This window comes from Phoca vitulina, unplaced genomic scaffold (assembly GCF_004348235.1).
Source record: "Phoca vitulina isolate PV1807 unplaced genomic scaffold, GSC_HSeal_1.0 scaffold41, whole genome shotgun sequence".
Lineage (NCBI taxonomy): Eukaryota > Metazoa > Chordata > Mammalia > Carnivora > Phocidae > Phoca > Phoca vitulina.
Window position 1 is genome coordinate 16,713,185 of NW_022589744.1, and position 20,771 is coordinate 16,733,955.

The 20,771-nt window shown below is 47.3% G+C and overlaps 1 protein-coding gene across 1 annotated transcript in view; it reads left to right on the plus strand.

Moving 5' to 3' along the window:
- FOXK2 (forkhead box K2) overlaps positions 1 to 20,771 on the plus strand; it is a gene marked incomplete at its 5' end in the record, with an annotated part of 70,114 nt that overhangs the window by 27,824 nt on the left and 21,519 nt on the right. The window contains 3 exons of the mRNA XM_032429996.1: positions 12,559 to 12,753; positions 15,907 to 16,054; positions 18,448 to 18,594. Coding sequence (XP_032285887.1) covers positions 12,559 to 12,753; positions 15,907 to 16,054; positions 18,448 to 18,594 — 490 coding nt within the window. The remainder of the gene's footprint in view (positions 1 to 12,558; positions 12,754 to 15,906; positions 16,055 to 18,447; positions 18,595 to 20,771) is intronic.

Sequence of the window (20,771 nt, forward strand, 5' to 3'; positions counted from 1 at the left end):
TTTGAAAGTTGCTAGGTGAGTTGATCTTAAAAGTTCTCACCACATGCAAACAAAATCGTAACTGTGAAGTTACAGATGTTAACTAACCTTATTTGTGGTAATCATTTTGTAATACATACATATCAAATATATACCATATCAAATCATTACATTGTACACTTTATTTTTTTTTGAAAGATTTTATTTATTTATTTGACACAGAGATAGAGAGCACAAGTAGGCAGAGAGGCAGGCAGCTGGACATGGGGCTCGATCCCAGGACCCTGGGATCATGAACTGAGCTGAAGGCAGCCGCTTAACCGACTGAGCCACCCAGGCGCCCCTACATTGTACACTTTAAACTTAATACCATTTTATATTGCAGTTATATTTCAGTAAAATTAGGGAAAAACCTCCCACAGTCCTAGACACTGTATTCCTTGTGCTTGGAACTTCACAGGTAAAACAAAAGTGACATTGTCTCTAGGATATTAGTCTCCAGAGTCGGTGTGTGCACCCCAGAAAGAGATTGAGATGATCTTTTAGAGTTTAGGAAGAAAATATACTTGTTATTTTTTTCATCCTGTTTGCTATTTTTTTTTGTTTTATAGTGTATAATACGGTAGTATAACTTACACACATATGAATATATTGTTGCCAGATTATTATTTTTTTTAGATGACAATTTTTTGAGGTATATTTTACGTAGGATAAGACAAAGCTATTTTAAGGGTCCCTTTAAAAGAGTTTTGACAAATGTATGTACTTATGTAACCAAAACTCCAGTCAAAATAATAGAATGTTTCTTCCCCAAGATCTTTCTCCTACCTCCTTGCAGTCTTGCCTCCTCATCCCACTGCCAGTGACAAGCCCCAGGCAGTCACTCATATGCCTCCATCACTGTAGACTAGTCATATCTTTTCTAGGGTTTCTTATTAATTGAATCATGCAGTGTATATTCTTCAGTTTATCTTTTTTTGATTAACTTTTCTGAGATTTGTCCATGTTGCTTGTTTGGGCAGTTTTTCCTTTGTCATTGTTGAGTGGTATTTGAGAAGTATTTTCTTGTATGGACGTACCGCCATTGGGTGATCCATTCACCAGTTGCTGGTTACCTGGGAAGTCTCCAGTTTGGCATATTTTGGATCATGCTTCTGTGAACATTCATGAACAAGTCTTTGTATGGACAGATGCTCTCATTTCTCTTGGCCAAATAAGCTGACAAACTTTTCAAAAGCTGTCCCACCATTTTGTACTCCACCAGCAGTGTGGGAAAGTTCTAGTTGCTCTGTATCCTGTCAGTGCTTGGTTTTGTCAGTCTTTATATCAGCCATTCAGTGGATGTGTAGTAGTAACTCGTTGTGGCTTGATTTGCATTTCACTGATGACTAATGATGTGAGCATCTTTTCACATACTTGTTAGCCTTTCCTGTATCATCGTTGTCGTCGTCGTCTTTTTTTTTTTTTTAAGTAAACTCTAGGCCCACTGTGGGGCTTGAACTCATGACCCCAAGATCAAGAGTGGCATGCTCTGCTGACTGGGCCAGCCAGGCGCCCCTGTATCTTCTTTATTAGAAGTCTGTTTAACCATTTTTAATGGGTTTTTTTGTGTTCTTATTGTTGAATTTTATATATCCTGAACACAAATCATTTGTGAGATATGTGTATTACAAATATTCCTTATTTTGTTCCTTGCTCTTTCATTTTTTTTTTAAGAGTGGGAGGGGAGGGGCAAAGGGGGGGGCAAAGGGGGGGAATCTCAAGCAGACTCCCTGCTGAGCAGAGAGCCCTATGCGGGGCTCGATCTCAGGACTCTGAGATCATGACCTGAGCCAAAATCGAGAGTCGGACGCTTTCCTCTTAAAGATGGCAGAAAGTCTCGTGTGTTCCGGAAGAGCAGAGGTTAAGGGCTTAGGAGGAGGGTCGGCCAACTCCCCTTGTTCCCACAGCTCACAGGTTAGCATTTAGAAAGCCAATGTCTCCCACTACCCACGAACACCTCAACCTCTTTCAGGTTTCCACCCTTAGTCTCAGAAATACTTGCTCTTTATATAAGAATTTAAAACGTGTGAGTGTTGAACCTAGGTCATCGTTATAAACAGATTACAATATAATCAACATCTCAAACTGCTGATTTTTCTTATAAAATCAGAATCAGGGGCACCTGGGTGGCTCAGTCAGTTAAGCATCTGCCTTCGGCTTAGGTCATGATCCCAGGACCCTGGGATCGAGCCCCGCATCGGGCTCCTTGCTCATCAGGAAACCTGCTTCTCCCTCTCCCTCTGCCTGCCATTTCCCCTGCTTGTGCTCTCTCGCTCTCTCTCTCACTCAAATAAATAAATAAAATCTTAAAAAAAAAAGTCGGACGCTTCACCGACTGAGCCACCCCACCACCCCCGCCTTTTCATTTCTTGATGGCTTATTATTCATATATTGTACATATTCATTTGTTGACTCCTGCTTCATTTTTCACTTAAAGGTGTACAATCAAAGCTCTTTGGAGGCTCCTGGTTTTCTGCATTAGCTGAAGGAAGTGCTATAAACTGAGTACAGGGAAGAAGCCCAGGCACTGCACTAGGGCTTCTCTTACGAGTGAAATCTGGGCAAGATGTGTGTGTGCTGGAGAACCTGCTCTGGTCTCAACATGAGTGTTTGGGCAAGTTTGGGATAGAGTAATCTCAAGAGCAGTCCCACCTCAGAGGAATGTTTCTTCTCATTGAGCACCTACTGTATGCTCCGTGCACTTGTCTGCTGCTGCTGTCAGTGAGACAGAGTCCACCCAGCCGTCTGCACCAAGAGCCATGGATGTGGCCTTTCACACGAAAGAGGGCTGATGGGGTTATTTCTCACAACTAATGGAAGTCCTCATTAGTCTGGAGTGAAGCACTTAGAAACTACATAGCTTATGAAATAAAGCTCCTACATGTGGAGAGGGCCGGCTGTGGAGGCACGTGCCAGATCTTAGGCAGAGGGATACTCTTAAGGGCAAGTGCAGACCCTCCCAGATACCCAAGGTGTCCTTTCCAAGCCCCGTCTGGGACAGAGGATGGTCATGGGAGGAGGTTGTTGGTGCAGGAGGGCAATATGTAGGTGAGCTGGGGCTCCAAGCCCCAGGCCTGTGCTCCATCGTGTCACTGGGCTTCACTTACAAACGTAAATTCAAAAATGAAATTATTGAGGATTTCAAGATGGTGGCAGTAGAGCATTAAACCTCATTTGTGGGCCCTTCTGAGCTCAGCACCTGTGTGACTGAACTGGCACGTGCCCCCACAGCCGGTCCTCTCCATATGTAAGAGCTTTATTTCATAAGCTATGTAGTTTCTAAGTCATTTGAAGCAAAGCGTGGCAGTAAAGAGCTTCACTCAAAGATCGGGCTCAGCAGGTGGTTCCTGAGCCCCAGTTGCAGGAGTCTCATTGAAGCAACAGGCTTTGAGTCTCTGATTAGAAGATTCATGCCGAACCTCATAAAGACTAAAACAGCCTGGCCTGCTTTAATGCACACCATCGCATCACATTTCACAGGTTTTCATAGAAAACTAGTGTTTTAGCAGTTTGCAAGGTAAGAAGTTCAAGCTGAGGTGATAGGTGAGTTGCTTGAATTTCATTGCTGAGGTGTGACAAAAGTAAGACTGCTTGGGGTTTCTGATTTTTTTCCCGGTATATTTTTCATTGTCCTAAATTGTCTCAAACTTGGTCATGCACTCTACTTAGAACTTGTGCCCTTTAAATAGCCACTGCTTCCTCTGAGAGGCAACACGGCCCTTCCCTGGGCTGGCATTGCTGTCCCTTTGCAACCCCCTTCTGGGGCAGAGGAGTGCTCACCAGACTCTGGGGCCATCTCAGACTGATGGTGGTGGCAGCCTTGGGCTCCTGACTCAGGGTGGCCTGTCAGCAGGACTGATCGTGGGGTGGGTGTGTTGTTCCTTAGCTCGTGGCAAAGGCACCGTGGGGTAGGGAGTGACTGATGAGTCACTGGTGAGTTTGATCAGTTAGGGGCAACAATTCAGGAAAGGTGGCATTATAAGTTTCAGTGTTTCTTTCACACAATTGAGGAAACTAGTGAAAGAATGGTGCAGAAAAGTGTCTCTTTGGCTTCAGTCTTCCTCAGGGCTCAGGATGAGGAACTTTCTTCCATTTTTGCAGGAAAAAAAGAAGCATGGCTTGCTGTCAGGGCTCAGTTGGGGCTGGAACCCATTTTAAACTCCCATGGTAATGATCCTCCTTGGAAGGAATGCTTGTTTGAGTCCCTAAGGTGGTTCTCTCTCTCGATACCAGCTGGCCAAGTTTCTCAGGCTCCTTGTCTTCTGTGACATGGCACACGTACCCTCTCTGTGCTGAGGACACTGAGGCGGGTCTCCAGCTGGGCTTCACTAAGGGCTGGGAGACGTCTCCCTGGGGTGGTGGCTAAGGGACACCTCACACGTCATGTGTCCACTTAACCTGTTCCTCATCCACCCCACCCACCGGCATCTCAGTAATTGGTACCGATGTTCCCTGAGCCATCCTGGGGTTTTCTTCCCTCAGCCCACACTTAGCAATGTAGCCATAGGCTGCTTATTTCTGTCTCTGAACCCAGTCCCCTCTCTGTCCTCCCTGCCCCCGAGGTGCAAGTGCCACACACCTCCTCACTGGTTTCCTCGTTCCCACTCTTATCTCCCAGTCTACTCTTCAGTGTAACAGTCTACACGTTTCCTCAAATGTGGAGGATTCTGCTGCCCTCCACCTTCTTAGTGATCATTGCTGCTCACACCAAGTCTTTGATGGCCTCAGAGCACTGTCCACCCCGTATAACACATTTTTATTAACACAGCCTTTTCCTTTGCCAGTTGTGAGATTAAATTATGAGATTTTTCTCCCCCTTCACATTAGATTATCTTTGTCACTTGTTAAAGCTGAATGACTTAGGGTAACTGGTCTCTTCATTTCTTCCCCTGGAAAACAGGTCAGCAACTCAGCTTAGTGTCTCTGGCTAGTTGCATAGGCGAAAGGATTTGAAACGATTTTCCAGACGCCCCTTTGGTATTGCTGTCGTGGGGGAGGTGATGTTTTATTGGGGAGGTCCTTCCTGTGGGCCCCTTCTGCACAAGTGTGGCTATGGGACTCGGCTCCTACCTTCTGTTTTTTCTCTCTGCCTTGGGACCAGCAGTGTCTTAAATGGGGCCACCACAGTAGCCTGGGTCCCAGAGTGAGGGAAATGTGGAGCAGACCAGCTGCTAGGTAGTGTGCAAATGATAGATGCTAGATCCAAACCTTTGCTGTGAGCCACAGAGGTCTGGGGGCCATTTGTTACCACAGCAGGATTCACCTTTGCTGGCTCGTAGATGTTGGGTGTCAGGACACTCAGTGCTGTGCTGAAGGAACATGGCTTGGGAGATACTGCTCTGTGAGACTATTGCTGCATTTAAGATGGGACACATGTTCTTCCAAGGGGAGAAGAAATCCGGAGTATGGAATATGGTATTACCACGGACCACACAGCTTCATAGGTCACATGGGAAGCCCGGTGATGGGGTGGTGTGTGTGTAACAGATGTCACCTGTGCTGGAAGAGAGAGTGTGCAGGTGTCAGGGTCACTGTGTGTACCCCCAAACTGGGGTCGTAGTGCTTAGCCTGAGGCCCAGGACGAGGATCAGGAGTCAGTGAAAATTACAGTGAGGTGACTTTTTTTTTTTAAGATTTTATTTATTTATTTGAGAGAGAGAGAACAAGCAGGTGGAGGGAGAGGGAGAAGCAGGCTCCCCGCTGAGCAAGGAGCCCGATGCGGGACTCGATCCCAGGACCCCAGGATCATGACCTGAGCCGAAGGCAGATGCTGAGACTGGGCCACCCAGGCGCCTCAAGGTGACATTTCATTAACTGTGTTAGGTGTCCTACAAAGTTGTGCTTGAAAATTGATGGGATTCTACAATATCATAGACTCCCGCAGAAGAGAGATGACGATGAGGGTTATGTCCCAGAGCAGGCCTTCAGGTTGTCAGTGGCAAAGGCCACTCAGGTGTGGACTGGTACTTCTGTGAAACACAAGCAGGTGAGCAGCTGGGAGAGTCAGATGGTTTCTGAACATTCTGTGTGTGTGTGTGTGTGTGTGTGTGTGTGTGCGTGCGCGTGTGTGCACTCACCTTGTCACAGATGTCACAGACGTTCTGGACATCGTGCACAGTTCCTAGCCTGGCAGACATGGCCTAGGTCACTGAGCTTTGCACTGGACGTTTTTAAAGTTTCCAAAATCATTTTCTTTTTCTTTGAAATCACTTCAGGCTTCTAGAAAAGCTGTAAAAATAGAACAGAAAATTCCCATTTTCCCAGATTCCCCAAATATTAACGTTTACCACACCTGCTTTATCTCTCTCATTTTTTTTCTGAAATTTTTTGAGAGTAAGTTGCATGCATGATGGATTTTTACCTCTAAAGTATTTCCACATGTTTCCTAAAAACATTCTCTTCCATAACCACAGCACAGGCACGAATGCTGGTTAGCGTTGGTACAGTACTGTGGATCTAGCCCACTGGCCTTGCTTAGACTTCAGCGGTCATTTGCTGATGCCCTTCACTGGAAACGAAAAACCAGACCTGTTTCCGGAATGGGGTCACAGTTGCATTGACCTCTCTTCTCATTTGTCACCACCCTTCAGCCTTTCTTTGACTCCTGTGGCATTGACATTTTTGAAGACGACAGGCCAGTTCTTATGTAGGATGCCCCTTGATACGGATTTGTCTGATGTTTTTCCTCCTGGTGAGATCGTGTTAGTTATTTTTAGCAGGAAGCCCAGAGGTGAGGTTGTGTGCACCCCACGGTGGGGACACTGCTGCCACTTTGAGCCATGGCGGGAGGGGGAGCATCTGCAGGTCTCTCCCCTGCACCACTGCACTTACTCTGGTTCCTTCCAGAGTGGTCTCCTCATCTGCGAGGCACCAGACCGGGTTGGTGCTGTGTGGGTCGATCACTGAATTAGGTAAAATAACAAATTGTGAAGAGTTTTTAAAATTTCTGAAATACTCAAAAATTTGAGTGATTCCAGAGTTAACCTAATAATGACTGATTTGCATCCAGATGTGTGTTTTTGAGTAGGCAGAAATGGAGCACACTCGTGAGATTTTTCCAGCTCAGGGACTATGTCTGAGTGATCCGTGCCACAGCAGAGAAGGATGTCAGCTCTCTGCAAATCTCATTATTTAGAGCTCTAGACTGAGGCCACTGGTGTGCAGATCTCACTTGTAAGAGTTCCCATTTCAGTCACCAAGTATAGGAGAGTGAGTACGGGGAGGGAGGGGTACGTGCAAGTCTGAATCCATGTTAAAATGATTAACATTTGTTCAAGTAAAAGAAACTTAATTTTTTTTTTTTAAGATTTTATTTATTTGAGAGAGAATGAGAAAGAGAGAGCACATGAGAGGGGGGAGGGTCAGAGGGAGAAGCAGACTCCCTGCCGAGCAGGGAGCTCGATGCGGGACTCCATCCAGGGACTCCAGGATCATGACCTGAGCCGAAGGCAGTCACTTAACCAACTGAGCCACCCAGGCGCCGAAGAAACTTAATTTTTTATCAGGGTCCTTTGCATGTGTTTGAAACCATCAATTGTGTTGCTGTCAGTTTTGATTTATGGTTCAAGATGTGCATCTTCTCAGTTCTCAGAGGTGCTCAGTACCCCCAGGCTGCTGTCCTGTGATTTACGCTTCTGGTCGTTTTCACTGAGGGATTTGTGATTTTGCTATCTGACTAGCTTGTCTTACTATTCATTTCTTCATCTTTCCCTTTCCTCTATTATTTTGTCATAATTGTCAGGGTCTTATGAACAGATGCATATTCTTATATTGAGCTTCATTACAAAGCTTTCAGGATCACTTTTGTATATATAATTTTGTTTTTAAGAGAGTGAGTGTGCAAGCATGAGGTGGGGGAGAGGGACAGAGAGCATCTTAAGCAGGCTGCGTGCCCAGCACAGAGCCTGATGCAGGACTCGATCCCAGGACCCTGAGATTATGACCTGAGCCAAAATCAAGAATCAGACGCTTAACCGACTGAGCCACCCAGGTGCCCCTCAATTAAAGTATTTTTAAAGAACACCTCATGTTAGGTATTGTGACGGTAGGTGTGAGACATGGGCACTCACACCCTTGCCACTGCAGGGAAGTGGATCAGGGTGCACAGACAGGATGGGCCTTCCAGCCCTGAAATTCAGGCCACTTGGTGGTGGTGTTGGGAAGGTAGAGGTCTGAGGGGGATCCCCTCACCTGGGTTTATCTTCACCTTCATGCTACTGTAATGTTTTGCCGCTCTTTTTAGTTTTGTGAGGCAACTAATCAAAATTATTCTGCTGTTTTTTAATTCTAGCTTAGAAAAGTCAAGTGGTGGTCATTCACGTACCCTGAAGGGAGTGAGGATTTCATAGCTAATTGAACTCCATAGAGAACCTGAAAACAGTTGTGGTGTATTTTGCTTTGAACATAGCCTACATAGAAAAATCATTTATATCTGTAATGTGGGTACCAGTGTAATCACAACCCAGGTAAAGAAATAGGCCATTGTTAGCACAGAAGTATGGAAAACAGCCCTTGTCACATTATCAGCATTTTGCTAATTTTTTTTTTTGTTTTTAAGATTTATCTACTCATTTGAGAGAGAGAAAGCGCATGTGAGCGGGGTGGGGGGCAGAGGGAGAGAGAATCTCAAGCAGACTCCCTGCTGGCACAGGGCACAATGTGGGGCTCTATCCCATGAACCTGAGATCATGACCTGAGTGAAATTGAGAGTTGGATGCATAACCAGCTGAGCCACCCAAGTGCCCCCCCATTTTTGTTTTTTTTTTTAAGATTTTATTTATTTATTTGAGAGAGAGTGAGTGGGAGGGAGGAGGAGAGAGAATCTGAAGGAGACTCCACGCTGGGCGCAGAGCCCTATGTGGGGCTCAATCCCACGACCCCAAACATCATGACCTGAGTCGAAATCTAAAGTCAGATGCTCAACTGACTGTGCCACCCAGGCGCCCCACTGATGGCTTTTTCAAATAATAACTCCTCTCTGTTGAAGGATACTATTTGTACAGAAAAGCATACGTATCATATAACATGTGCAACTTGATGAATTTTCACAAAAACTCACCCATGTAATCAGAACCCAGATTTAAAAATAAAGTTACCAGGATGTCTGGGTGGTTTTAAAGTATGTTTCATGGCTCATACATGTATGAGAAGAAGCTTCCTCTTAGATGAAAGCAGAAAGATTTCATCATTTTCACCTGTCAAGGGGGTGGGGTTGGTGGCAACAGTGTCCAGTGGTGGCCAGGACGGAAGTCTCACATGCTGTTGGTCAAAGGCTATTAGCAGGTGGCCTGACAGCGCCTTGCCTCAATTTAGACACCCTTTGTGCACTTGGGAGTTTGAGGTTCCTGACAGCACCTGTGCCATGGAGACAGTCGGGACAGTATCGATCATTACCTTTAATCGGAAGCCTTGGGACTCAGATACAAGGAAGGAGATCCTTGATGGGGCAGTATCCTATCCCTAAGGCAGCACTCAGCTGTTTGTGTGTGCACGGATGCTGTGGGTGACACTCTGGGAAAAGTACAAGCTGAGGACCAGTGTGGAGGGTGTGGTCTTATTTTGTGAAAAGCAGAAATAAAGGCTGGGAGACATGTATGTGCCCCATGGGGGAGGGAAGAGCTCACTTTTCTGGAGTTCCCCTGTTGGAGTTGTGCACAGTGCTCTCTTGCTTCTGCACCACTCGGAGGGCGGCAGGTGTGTATGCTGTTGCTCTGCGTGAGGCTGGCCTCCTGTAAGTTCTCAGGGTGGCAGTGGGACAGACAGCAGGGTGGACGATACTGTCTGTAGGAGAAGTAAGTGTTGACATCTTGAAGTGGGGCTGAAGGTAGTTTGTTTTTTTCATTTTAACAAACATCTGAGTTTTTGCTAAATATTATCTGAATTAATCACCAGGACGCTTTAAGAGGGAGATGCTGCCATCTCTGTTTTATGGGTGAGAAAGCCACAGAGAGGTAACTGCTCTACCAGATGGAGGCCTGCGCGCTGGACGACAGAGCTTGTTCTAACAGCCTGGCCTTCATGGTGACGTGGGGGGGGGGGGCGGGGGAGCGTGATTTGTCTGAGGACAGGGGGCTCAGGTACTATATATGGGAGAAAAAGGAGGAAAACTTACCCTTCCATAGTTGTCATATATGTTGTGCTAAAAATTTAGTGGCCAGTGGGCTCCCAGTTACCTTCTCTAAGCCTAGAGTTGATTCAGATCTCATACCAGCAATAAAGAGGCAGTTGTAAGGTGTTTAACTGTGGTCTTCTCGTTTGTTTTAGTCATGTGATCTTGTTTTAATTACCTTTTTAATATATGAAGCTGGGCATTTTTTAATTCCACAAATGTAGACTGAGGGAGGAAGGAAGGAAGGAAGGATTACCTAAAAGGGATGAGGGAGGATAAAACTTCCGGGGGCGGGCTCTCTCACTCGGCACGGCACCCTGCGCGGTGGCTGCTGCACCAGTAGCTCATGCCGTTTTGTTGCCAAGTGGTGTTCCGTGATGTGTTGGACCACAGTTTGTTTACTCCCATCAGAGGACCTTGGAGTAGTTTCCCATCTTTGACGTTCCAAAGAAAGCTGCTGTGAGCATTCCTGTGCAGGTTTCTGTGTGAATGTGTTTGTTTCTCCTGGCCCAGCTTGGTCCTCGTCCTCTGATACACGTGTGTGACTGTAGGAGAAACTGCCAGGCTGATTTCCCAGAAGGCTGCACTTTTTTACCTTCCCACCAGCAATGTAGGAGAGACCTCTTCCTCCTCATCCTCACCATTACTTGGTGTTGTCAGTCTTGTAAGTTTTACCCATTCCAGTATTGAGTGATATCTCATGGCAGTTTTAATTTGCCTTGCCCTAATGGCTAGTGAGGTTGAACATCTCTTCATGCTTATTTGCCACCTATATATCTTTGGTGAAGTGTTTTTTGTGTTTGTTTTTTTAGTTTTTTGCCCATTTTCTAACTGGATTGTTTGTTTTCTTACTGTTACCTTTAGATAGACCTTTATAGTCTGGATATGAGTTCTTTGTTGATATGTGATTTGTAAAAATTTTCTCCTAGAAGGTGAACAAGGCAAAAGGATGGCCTGTCCTTTTAGTGTCTTAACAGGGCTTCTGGTAGAGCAGATGTTTTCAGTTCTGATGATGGGTATGTTCTGAGATGAGAGCTGATGGCATAGCAGATAGGCTGGGTGAGTCCTGTGTTTCTGGCCTGAGCAACTGGGTGATACCATTCACTGCCAAGGGGAGCTCTGGGGAGGAGCTGGTGTGAGGTCTTATTAGAGATGCCCAGTGTGGGTACAGAGGGCAGCATCAGGAAGGTGGTGAGAGATTAGGTCCAGAGTGTAGGAAATGTGAATTTTGGAGTCATTTGGGAGTATGTAGAGGTGAAGGTCACAGGCCTGGCTGAGCTTGCCCAGGCAGTAAATGTGGACAGAGAAGCACAGAGACGCTGTGAGTCTTGGTCTGGGCATTAGACATGGGATGTAAAGGAGAGTCCAGTATGGATTGAAAAGGAGCCCCAAGAGGTAGGAACAGGGAAGGGTGTGGGTGCTGGGTGCCAGGAAGGAGGCAGTCACTCAGGTTCTGCTCTGTCCAGTGAGGCTGCAGGACTGACTGGTGTGCCTCATGAGGGAAGTAAAGAGGCAGGGAACCTGATGTCAGTGCATTCGAGGGGGAAGTGTAGGGGGAGGAGACCAGGCAGCAAGTGTCAAAACCTTGCCAAGTGGCATCCTTTCTAGCCCTCAACTAGAGCATTGGGAAGAATTACCTTGAAAATGTCACCAGAAGTGGGAGGGACCTCTGCTCTCCATGGCACATGCTGGATCTTTCCGTGGCAGGTGGAGCTGACCACCAAGACAGGTGCCCTGGGATGGATATACAGAGGTCAGCTGAGTACCATCAGCTGGTTGGTCGGCCATTTATATACACACAGATCAGGCACTATTTAACTGGATGTGAGATCAGGGAGAGACCAGGAGTCTGTGGAGCTATTTTTAAATTTTATTCTTTAAAGATGTTTGGCTTGCATTACTTTTTTTTTTTAAATAAATATACTTCAGTTATATCAAGGAAGCTATATTAAAGGTAAACCAGAGTATTGAACTGTAAACCTTTTCCTCCAAAATTTAATATCTCTGGCTCTTGTTTGATCAGTAAAAAAGGTGATAGGATTCTTCAAAAGGAATGATTTTTCTTTAATTAAGAAACAGCCACAAAATTACGTTGCTTAATGACCCAGATAGACCTGTGTATTTATTTGCAAAGGAATAATGCAGATTAAGTCATGTTTGAGTCTTTTTTCTCCTTATATTTGGCTGGTCTAAAGAACGTATTTATTTACTAGTGTTTTAAAGTCATGAAATGCCTTTTTGTGGTTTCATTCATTAAGCGAATCGTAACACATGCGGGGAGCTTGAAGTGGGCTTCTCGGTGGCTTCTCCACAGAAGATGAAGCTCCAGTGGCATTTGGGGACACTTGGGCTCTGTGTCCTGCTACGGGTGGGACACCCCATCCTCCAGTCTGGCAGGCAGGTGCTGACAGTTGGCTTTTCTTTTTCAGGTGCACGTTCAGGTTCCCGAGCACAAATATCAAGATCACGTTCACTGCCCTATCCAGTGAGAAGAGAGAGAAGCAGGAGGCCCCCGAATCCCCGGTGAAGCCTGTGCAGGCCCACATCTCGCCCCTGACCATCAACATTCCAGACACCATGGCCCACCTCATCAGTCCCCTTCCCTCCCCCACGGGAACCATCAGGTACAGCAGCTTATGTGGTGGGTGGGGGTCACCATAGGGTCGGGTTGCGGGGGCGTGCCTGCTGAGCCGTCCATGACCACATCACAGTTTCATTCCTCACCTCCTGCCTTGGGACTTGGAGAAGCCGTCATAAGTCACAGTAACGGGCAGGAGCACATAGCAGTGCCGCTCCCTTCCGGGGTGGACATGACACGGAGAGGGAGGTGTGAGGGTGCTGCACATGCCATTCAATTTTCGAACACCCTTTGCTCCCAGTTTCCTGCGTGTGAAACACAGTTCCCAAATGTTCTTGGTCTTCACTTAGGGACTCTCTGTATTTGAGTTTAAGTTGAAGGGGCAGATGATTACCATTTTGGTCTTTATAAACTCTGAGATATGTTTTCATTTGCATTTTGAGATTTTTTAGTTTGGTGCAATTTCTTTTTATTTTTAAGATTTTATTTATTTATTGGACAGAAAGAGTGAGAGCGCACAAGCAGGGGAAGCAGTAGAGGGAGAGGGAGAAGCAGGCTCCCCGCTGAGCAGGGAGCCCGATGTGGGCCTCGATCCCAGGACCCTGAGATCATGACCTGAGCCGAAGGCAGATGCTTAACCGTCTGAGCCACCCCGGCACCCCGAGTTTGCTGCAATTTCATGTAAATTCTGATGACTTGTACTTCAGATTGATGAGTTTGATCACAGCGAAGTGACAAACTTGTACAGTTCGTCATGTCTTAAGAGAGACTGGGTGCTTTAGGGAGCAGAGGTGAGCGGCTTTGGGGCACACTGTCGGTGCAGAAGCCAGAAGCCAGAGTACAACGGTCAGGTTGTGCTGAGCTCTCAGGGGACAGTAGCTGAGGGTCAGGTCAAGAACAGCCACGGGATCGTGCTGACGTGTGTGCTTGGAGCAGGTTAGATTGCTGCGTGTGGTTGAGGTGGAACTCTGCTGTGAGGCATCAGTCCGCTAGGTTCTCTTGGCTCTCGGAAGAGGGGAGGAGTGATCTTGGCTGTGAGTGATGGAGATGGAGGTGCAGAATGAACACCGTGCTGCTCTCTTGATCAGGCCCCTGCCGTCCAGGTCTGTCCAGGGCACGGCTGGGCGGCGGGGTGGGGTTTGTCTCGTCTGCCCAGGCTGACGATGCGTGTGGCAGAGCCAGGAAGGGCACACGGAGAACTGGCGGCTCTGGCTTACGCCTTTCAGCTGAAGACTTCTATTTCCTGTCTTAAAAGTGAGCATCAGCAGTAGGCCTTCTGGGAGGCTGTGTGTGTTGGTTTATTTGTAAGTGGAGGGAGTGGTGAGTGGATTGGTTGTGCTCCTGCGGCCGCAGACCTGGTGTCTTGCGTGGCAGCGGCCGTCGGCCCCTCCCTCCCCTGCCGCCTCCTGTGGCTGCTCTGCTGGCTGTCCCACTTAGCTGACTGCGTCTGCATGTGACTGTGTGGACCAAACCGCCACTGTGTCCGTGCAGAGGCAGCCGTCGGCAGCCGCGTGGCCAGATTATTGCTCAGCACTGTGTGAAAGTACGCTAGTTCACAGAGGAAGAGGAGCAAGCCCTGTGTCCCCCAGTGGGAGAGCAGCCCACAGTGGGAGAGCAGCCGTGGAGGCGGCACCCCAACTCACTAGACAAGCGGCGTGGACACTCGGGGGGCGGGGGGGTGGGGAGGGAAACAGCTCCTGACCCAGCCTCTCCTCGCCTTCTGCTCTGTCTTCCTCTTACTTTCCTTGCTCGTCGTCCGTCCTCACGCCCCGGTCCCTCACACTGTGGCCAGCGTTGAGCGGTGTAGTGCCCTCACTGGGCAAGACAGCCGCGTGGGAGCCTGGCTGTGGACGGCCTATGGTGGAGCCAACTTGCCTTTTCCAGACCCAGCGTCCAGCCCTGTAGGGCCACTCACCTTCCCCACGTCAGCACTTCTTACACATTAGCTAGTCTTCAAGACGGTGAAGTGTAGGTTCCGCGCAGTCCTGCCGCTCCTCTCCCGGTACTTTGAGAGTGGTTCCTGGCCTGAAGTAAACACCCATCCAGTGAGTGCGTGCTCCTGGGGGAGCGGCTGGTACTGCTGCGGAGGGTGCTGGGCCAGGAGCGTGTCGCCCCCTCCCCTTGCCTCTCCTGCTCCACTCCCAGCTCAGGTTTTTGGAGGTAACTCCTGTTTCTTAGGTATTTTTTCCAGAAATTTTCTATGTATTTGCAATACTTGTCTTCCCCTCCCCCCCAAATACAACTCCGATCTAACCGCACATACTGTTGTATAACTGGATGGATTTCTTAGACTGTCTTACCTTGGTGTCCTGCTTCCGTGGCTCATTCTCTTTTTAAAGTCTGGTCCTGCATAGAAAAGGGAACAGGAGCTCAAATGTGCGGTTTGGGGAATCACCACAGATGAGTATGGATGGCCTTCAGTTATCACCGAGATCAAGAAGCAGCACCCCAGCCCTGCCTGGTGAAAAAAAAGCACACGTGTTTAAAAATGGGTTTCTTGGGTGCGCGGCTGGCTCAGCTGATAGAACATGCAACTCTTGATCTTGGAGTTGTGTGCTCCAGCCCCATGTTGGCGGTAGAGTTTACTTTAAAAATAAATAAATAAATAAATAATCGGGAAAAAATAGGTTCCTGTTTCTGTGTTTGGGGTGTCTTGTGTCCAACTGACCTGACACAGGTGCTCCAGGGCCTGATGCTACCTGGGTCCATGTCCATGGCCTCATCCCCTCTGTGTGCTGCCTGGGCTTGGCCTGGCCGCCTTTCTCTCTCTCCAGACTGTCCCTGACCTTTCTGGTGTAGCTGGAGGCCATGTCCTTGATGGGAAGGGAGTCAGCGGAGCATGTGCTCTGTGTCCCTCTGCCAGGCTGGAGCCCTGGGGCCATCACTTTTGGTTCTGTGTCCTTGGTAAGTTCCAGAACCATCCTGAGCCTTAGTTTCCTCACTGGTGAAACAGGTGGACCACCACCCCCTTTGAGAGTGTGTTTTCTGATTATGTAAAATAACACATGTGAAGCAGATACCTGATTTCCACGTGTTTCCTGGAGTGACCCTAACCTTCACGGAGAACTAGTGAGGCCATGTTCCATAGGAAATTCTGATATGCTCCTATTTTGTACTTGAAATCAGAACGGGTCATGGAAGCACAGTGTGACATATGTTCTGTAATAGACTGATAGCAGTGACCTTTTCCCATCCACAGTGCTGCAAACTCCTGCCCATCAAGCCCCCGGGGAGCAGGGTCTTCGGGGTACAAAATGGGCCGTGTGATACCAGCTGACCTCAATTTAATGGCCGACAACTCACAGCCAGAGAATGAAAAGGAAGCTTCTGGTGGAGACAGCCCAAAGGTAAATGTTCTATAGCCTTGAAACAGAACCCAGGGGCCATCACACAGCCAGCTGTCCTCACTTCATTGTCTGCAGGTCTGTGAACACCCCCACCAGGGCCTTTGAGAAGTGCACGTCAGAGTGGATGCATGGCTGGTTGTGGGGCCCCTCCCTGTTGAGCATGTTCTTGGGGTGGGGTCTTGAATTCTTCTGGTCATTGAGCACCGGGTGCTCCCCACCGGGTGCTCCCCACTGGCAGCTGCGGACCCAGGTGTTGAGAGCTGAGCCGGTGAAAGACAAGAAGCCTGAGGTCCTCCCAAGGTGCTGTGCACTATGGCCCAGGAGACTGTTCCTGGGATTTCGTCCTGCTGTCACAGATGTGGAAGGTTGTGCGTGCACTTTGTCTGAATGCATGTGTGCACAGAACACACATTTTTGAGATGGTCCACGCTGTGACCCTGCATGTTTTTATTCTTTGACCCAGGAATGCCCCTTCTAGGACTGTGTCTAAAGGAAATGGCAAAAATCTCAAACATAAGTTTATATAAAATAGAAAATTTAAAGCAGCCTAAATGCCCCATAAGAGAAGAATGATCAAGCAGGGGACTATCATGCAACATAGCTAACAATGTGGAAGTGTCCTTGGCATAATGCTGAGTGAAAAACATAAAGCAATGCATAATATTATTTTAATTACTTGTGTATAAAATGTGATGTATTTGCGCAGTAGAACACGGCATGGCCATGGGATGGATGTGCCCTAGCCATGCACCGCCTGTCTGCTGCAGCCAGGAGCCTCGTACACAAGGTGTGCTGGGCACGGGAGGCAGGCACAAAGAGGCACCCCTCTGTAGGATTCCATTTTGTCCATTTGCCTATTTAAAATCAGTCAGAACTAAATTGTATTTTTTCAGGATGCATTCTGAGATGATAAAACTTGTGATTAGTCACAACAAGATTGTGATTACTATAAAATGTCATGAATAATGGTAGAGGCTGTGGGCTCAGGGGGCATATGGAAGCTTCTGGAATGTGGGCTGTGTTCTCTCTTGACCTAGTGTTGGTTGTACTGACATTCACTTTATAAAAATTTGTTTTCAGCTGATAAGGATGTATTATGGGCTTTCCTGTCCGTGTTACATTTTTCAGTAAAAAAAGTTTTTAGGAACATACAGAAGAAAGGTTAACAAGGAAACACACTGAATGGCATAAGCGCAGTGAAGAAGGCTTCGTGTTCTCTCCCTGGTCCCTGGGGTGGTCTCCAGTGGTGCCAGTCTGCCTGCCCTTTTGTGTAGAACTCAGAGTGTGTCCACTCAGGACAGATGGGGCAGAGCCCAGTGTAAGTGCTCAGGAAATACTAGCTATTTAAAAGTGGGGTGCTGGGGTTGTAGATGATTCTGTCTTTCTTCGTGGAACATGTCCCCACCGCTGGCTGTCAGGACGGAGCATGGCCTGGGCAGCTGAAGCCCATGTTCCTCTCCTTAGCAGGTCTGTCTTCCTGCCTTGTCTGTCTGTCAGTCCTCTGCTTGTCTCTTCTTTTACTCCGTTTGTGTTTATCCCTAAGCAATGTCTAAATTGCTCATTTTTTGAACCTCATGTAACAAGTATCGTCTTGAATATATTCTTTTGCAGCTTCCTGTTTGCATTCACTATTATGCTTCGTGGTTCATTTAAGTTGATTCGTACATTCTCCAGTTCACAACCAGGGGTGGACCCTCTCCCAAGTGGGCTTATTATGCACATGTATGTGGGGTTCTGAGCTGTCACAGTGACAAGGAGCCACTTGTGGCCTGGAGTGCGCTGGAAGCAGGGATGTCCATGTTCTGCGGTGTGCACAGCGGCCCTGCACACTGAAACAGCGCCTGCCCGGGTGCCTGAGACGCCAGGGTCGGAGCCCGATGTCTGACATATGGTGCTCCCCTCTGTGGGGTTTCCTAATGTGAGGAGCTTCTCAGTTGATGGGATGGGGCAGTTCTGAGTGGCTATCACTTTGGCCCTCGTGTGTGTGAGGACCCACCAGGGCCTGGGAGGGAGTCTCCTCCCCTCACCATCCTGACTCTTCACTTGATGGCTAGATCCATGTGACAGGCCTCTGGATGTGATTTAACATGTGTTGCCCTGGACTCTACTGAGGTCAAATAGCTTTTTTGTTTTCCTTATGTTTTTCATATTTGCCGTGTGGAGTTTCTCCTTAACGTGGTTTTAATATTTGTTTTTACACTGCTCGTACACTTTTCCATTTGCTTCCTATAAACTTTCCAAATGCTTTTCAATCAGATTATATTATTTTCATAGTAAGGAAAACTAAGCATTTCAGAGGAACACTTGAAAACATGAACAATCCTGAATTTTAGTGAACTTAGTAAAAATTTTGATAACTTCAATAATCTCTCTTTTTTTTAACTTAAATACAGGATGATTCAAAGCCTCCTTATTCCTATGCACAATTAATCGTACAAGCAATTACGATGGCTCCTGATAAGCAGCTTACTCTAAATGGAATTTATACTCACATCACTAAAAATTATCCATACTACCGGACAGCGGACAAGGGCTGGCAGGTAAATCTGTTTCGGTTTGTTCTGAAATGTTGCTGTGATATTTCGGTAGTTGCTGATTGACAACTGAGAGAACACTTAAGCTGCTTCCCGTACCTTGGGCACAGGGCAAAGGTAGAGGGAGACTCTTTTTTGCTAAGGGAGGAGGAAGTGTTGGAGGCCACTGTCCCCACGCTCTGACCTCCGTGCAGAGCAGAAGGAATAGTGGCTCTAGAAGCAGACCTCAGCCTGTGGTTTTTATGGTCACTGTCCCCACGGATGGGAAAGGCATGGATTATTTGAAAGGTTTCCCTTCAACCATTGCAATTAACTCTCTGTGTCTGAAGTAAAGGCAAGTTAAAAACCCAGCCCTTCGCTTAGGCTTTCTTCTGTCTTCCTTATCTGCATCTGCTGGCATACCTAGCTTCTCGAAGTCGACACAGAGATGGTTTTCAGACTTTTATCAAGGAACCCTTTCTTCAAAAGACCTTTTCCCATTGGGCCATACATGAACACAGATAAATGTGGTGCTGCCCTGCATAAATTGGGGAGCCCTCCTGCTTGTGCACCTGTGCTTTCAGATCATTCCTGGGCTGTCTGGAAACTGGGCCTTCTCAGAGGACTCTGAAAAATCGGTGCATATTTCCTTGTTCAGCTTTTTAATTTAGTTTAGTTTTTAAACTTTGACACTGTAGTTTTTTTCTTCTTCTGTGTGTGTGTTCTGTGTGTCTGCTTACTGGATGTATAGTAGGATCTCTCTAATTCAGGCAATATGGGAAAGGCAAATCTGAAATACAGAATATTAAAAACATAATAAAAGAAGAAACATAAGTTTGCAGTTCTTGAATTCATTAAGTCACAAGGAATGGCAACAGTCTTCCTTTCAGGCTTAGTGAGTAAATGATCCTTTGAGAAATGTGTTTGCTGAACCATAACCATAACCTAGTGATGGAGGTGGGGGGAACCTTTTTCTGTTTAATGAGGGGCAAAAACTTTTTTCTTCCTCCTGTAGACATATAAACATGTTATAATAAAAATAGTTCATCAGCCAAATCCTGAACATTTCCTTTGTAAGGGGTCTTTAGTCATGTAACGGTCTTTGATTGTGGAAGGTACAAAGTAAGACCCACCCTCCCCTCCCAGCCTGCGGCATCTGCACCCTGCTTGCCTCCCTGTGCACGGCTAGGTGGCATTTCTTAGTTGGCAGTGAGGAAAATACTGGATTTGGAGAACACTTTGATATCCAGCTACCTGGCAGGTCTCTCAGCACATTGGACAAGAAATCCCTGTGGTACTGACCATATTTTAATCTAGAACAGTGAGGTTGTGCTTCAGAGAAAATGTAAAGCGGAGGAAGCAGAACCAGATGATAATCTATGTCCGTGTCTGGTGATGGTACCTGGAACAGAGCTCCTCTGTGTGGGCAGGTGAGGTTTCAGAATGCCCTGTCAGGAGTGTGGTAGGGTTTCGTACAGCACATTCGGTGCAGAATTCTGGCGACTGGAAACAGCAGTTAGCTGGGCTTAATGGGAGTGAGTATTTCTGAAAAGCCTGGCGAGGCTTCGAATGCTCTCTTTCCCTATGTTCCCTCAACATCCATTGGTGCGAGACCTGCCTCCAACATCCTGTGGTTTTCTGGCCGAAGGGCAAAGGCCAGCTCTCCGCGGTGGCCTCCTCCTGGCTTCGATCTTACGGGGAGTTAGTCGGGTCAGGTACGGTCCCCACGTGCACTGATTGCCCCTGGCCGCTGGGAGTGACTCGTAGCATGCTGAGAGCGGAGAGGACAGACGTAACTGCTGCAAGGCAGGCACCCTCTCTGTTCAATTGTCATTAATGTTTTTATTGAAACATCTTTTCTGTCCAGATCAAGGTCCGTAAGGGTGACTCTGCGCCTCTTGCCCATGTCGGGCTGCTCCTGAGACATTTCGCACCTCCTGGCTCCAGCATTTTAGCAGGAAAGGGATTTCCTGCTGCACGCCTCCCTTTAATTTATGGACATGCACTCAGTTTCTTTCTGTCCTCAGAGGTCCTTAGCTGTCCCCGGTACTGACCCACACGTGTCCTTTTTCTGTCATGAGAATTCTCTGAGGTACCCTTCCCAAAGAGACCATGCTTAAAGTCTTTGTATGTATGGAGACCTTATTCCCATTTCCTCACTCTTGGCTTAAAACAAAAAAGCCTTTCCATTTTGCAGCCTTGTT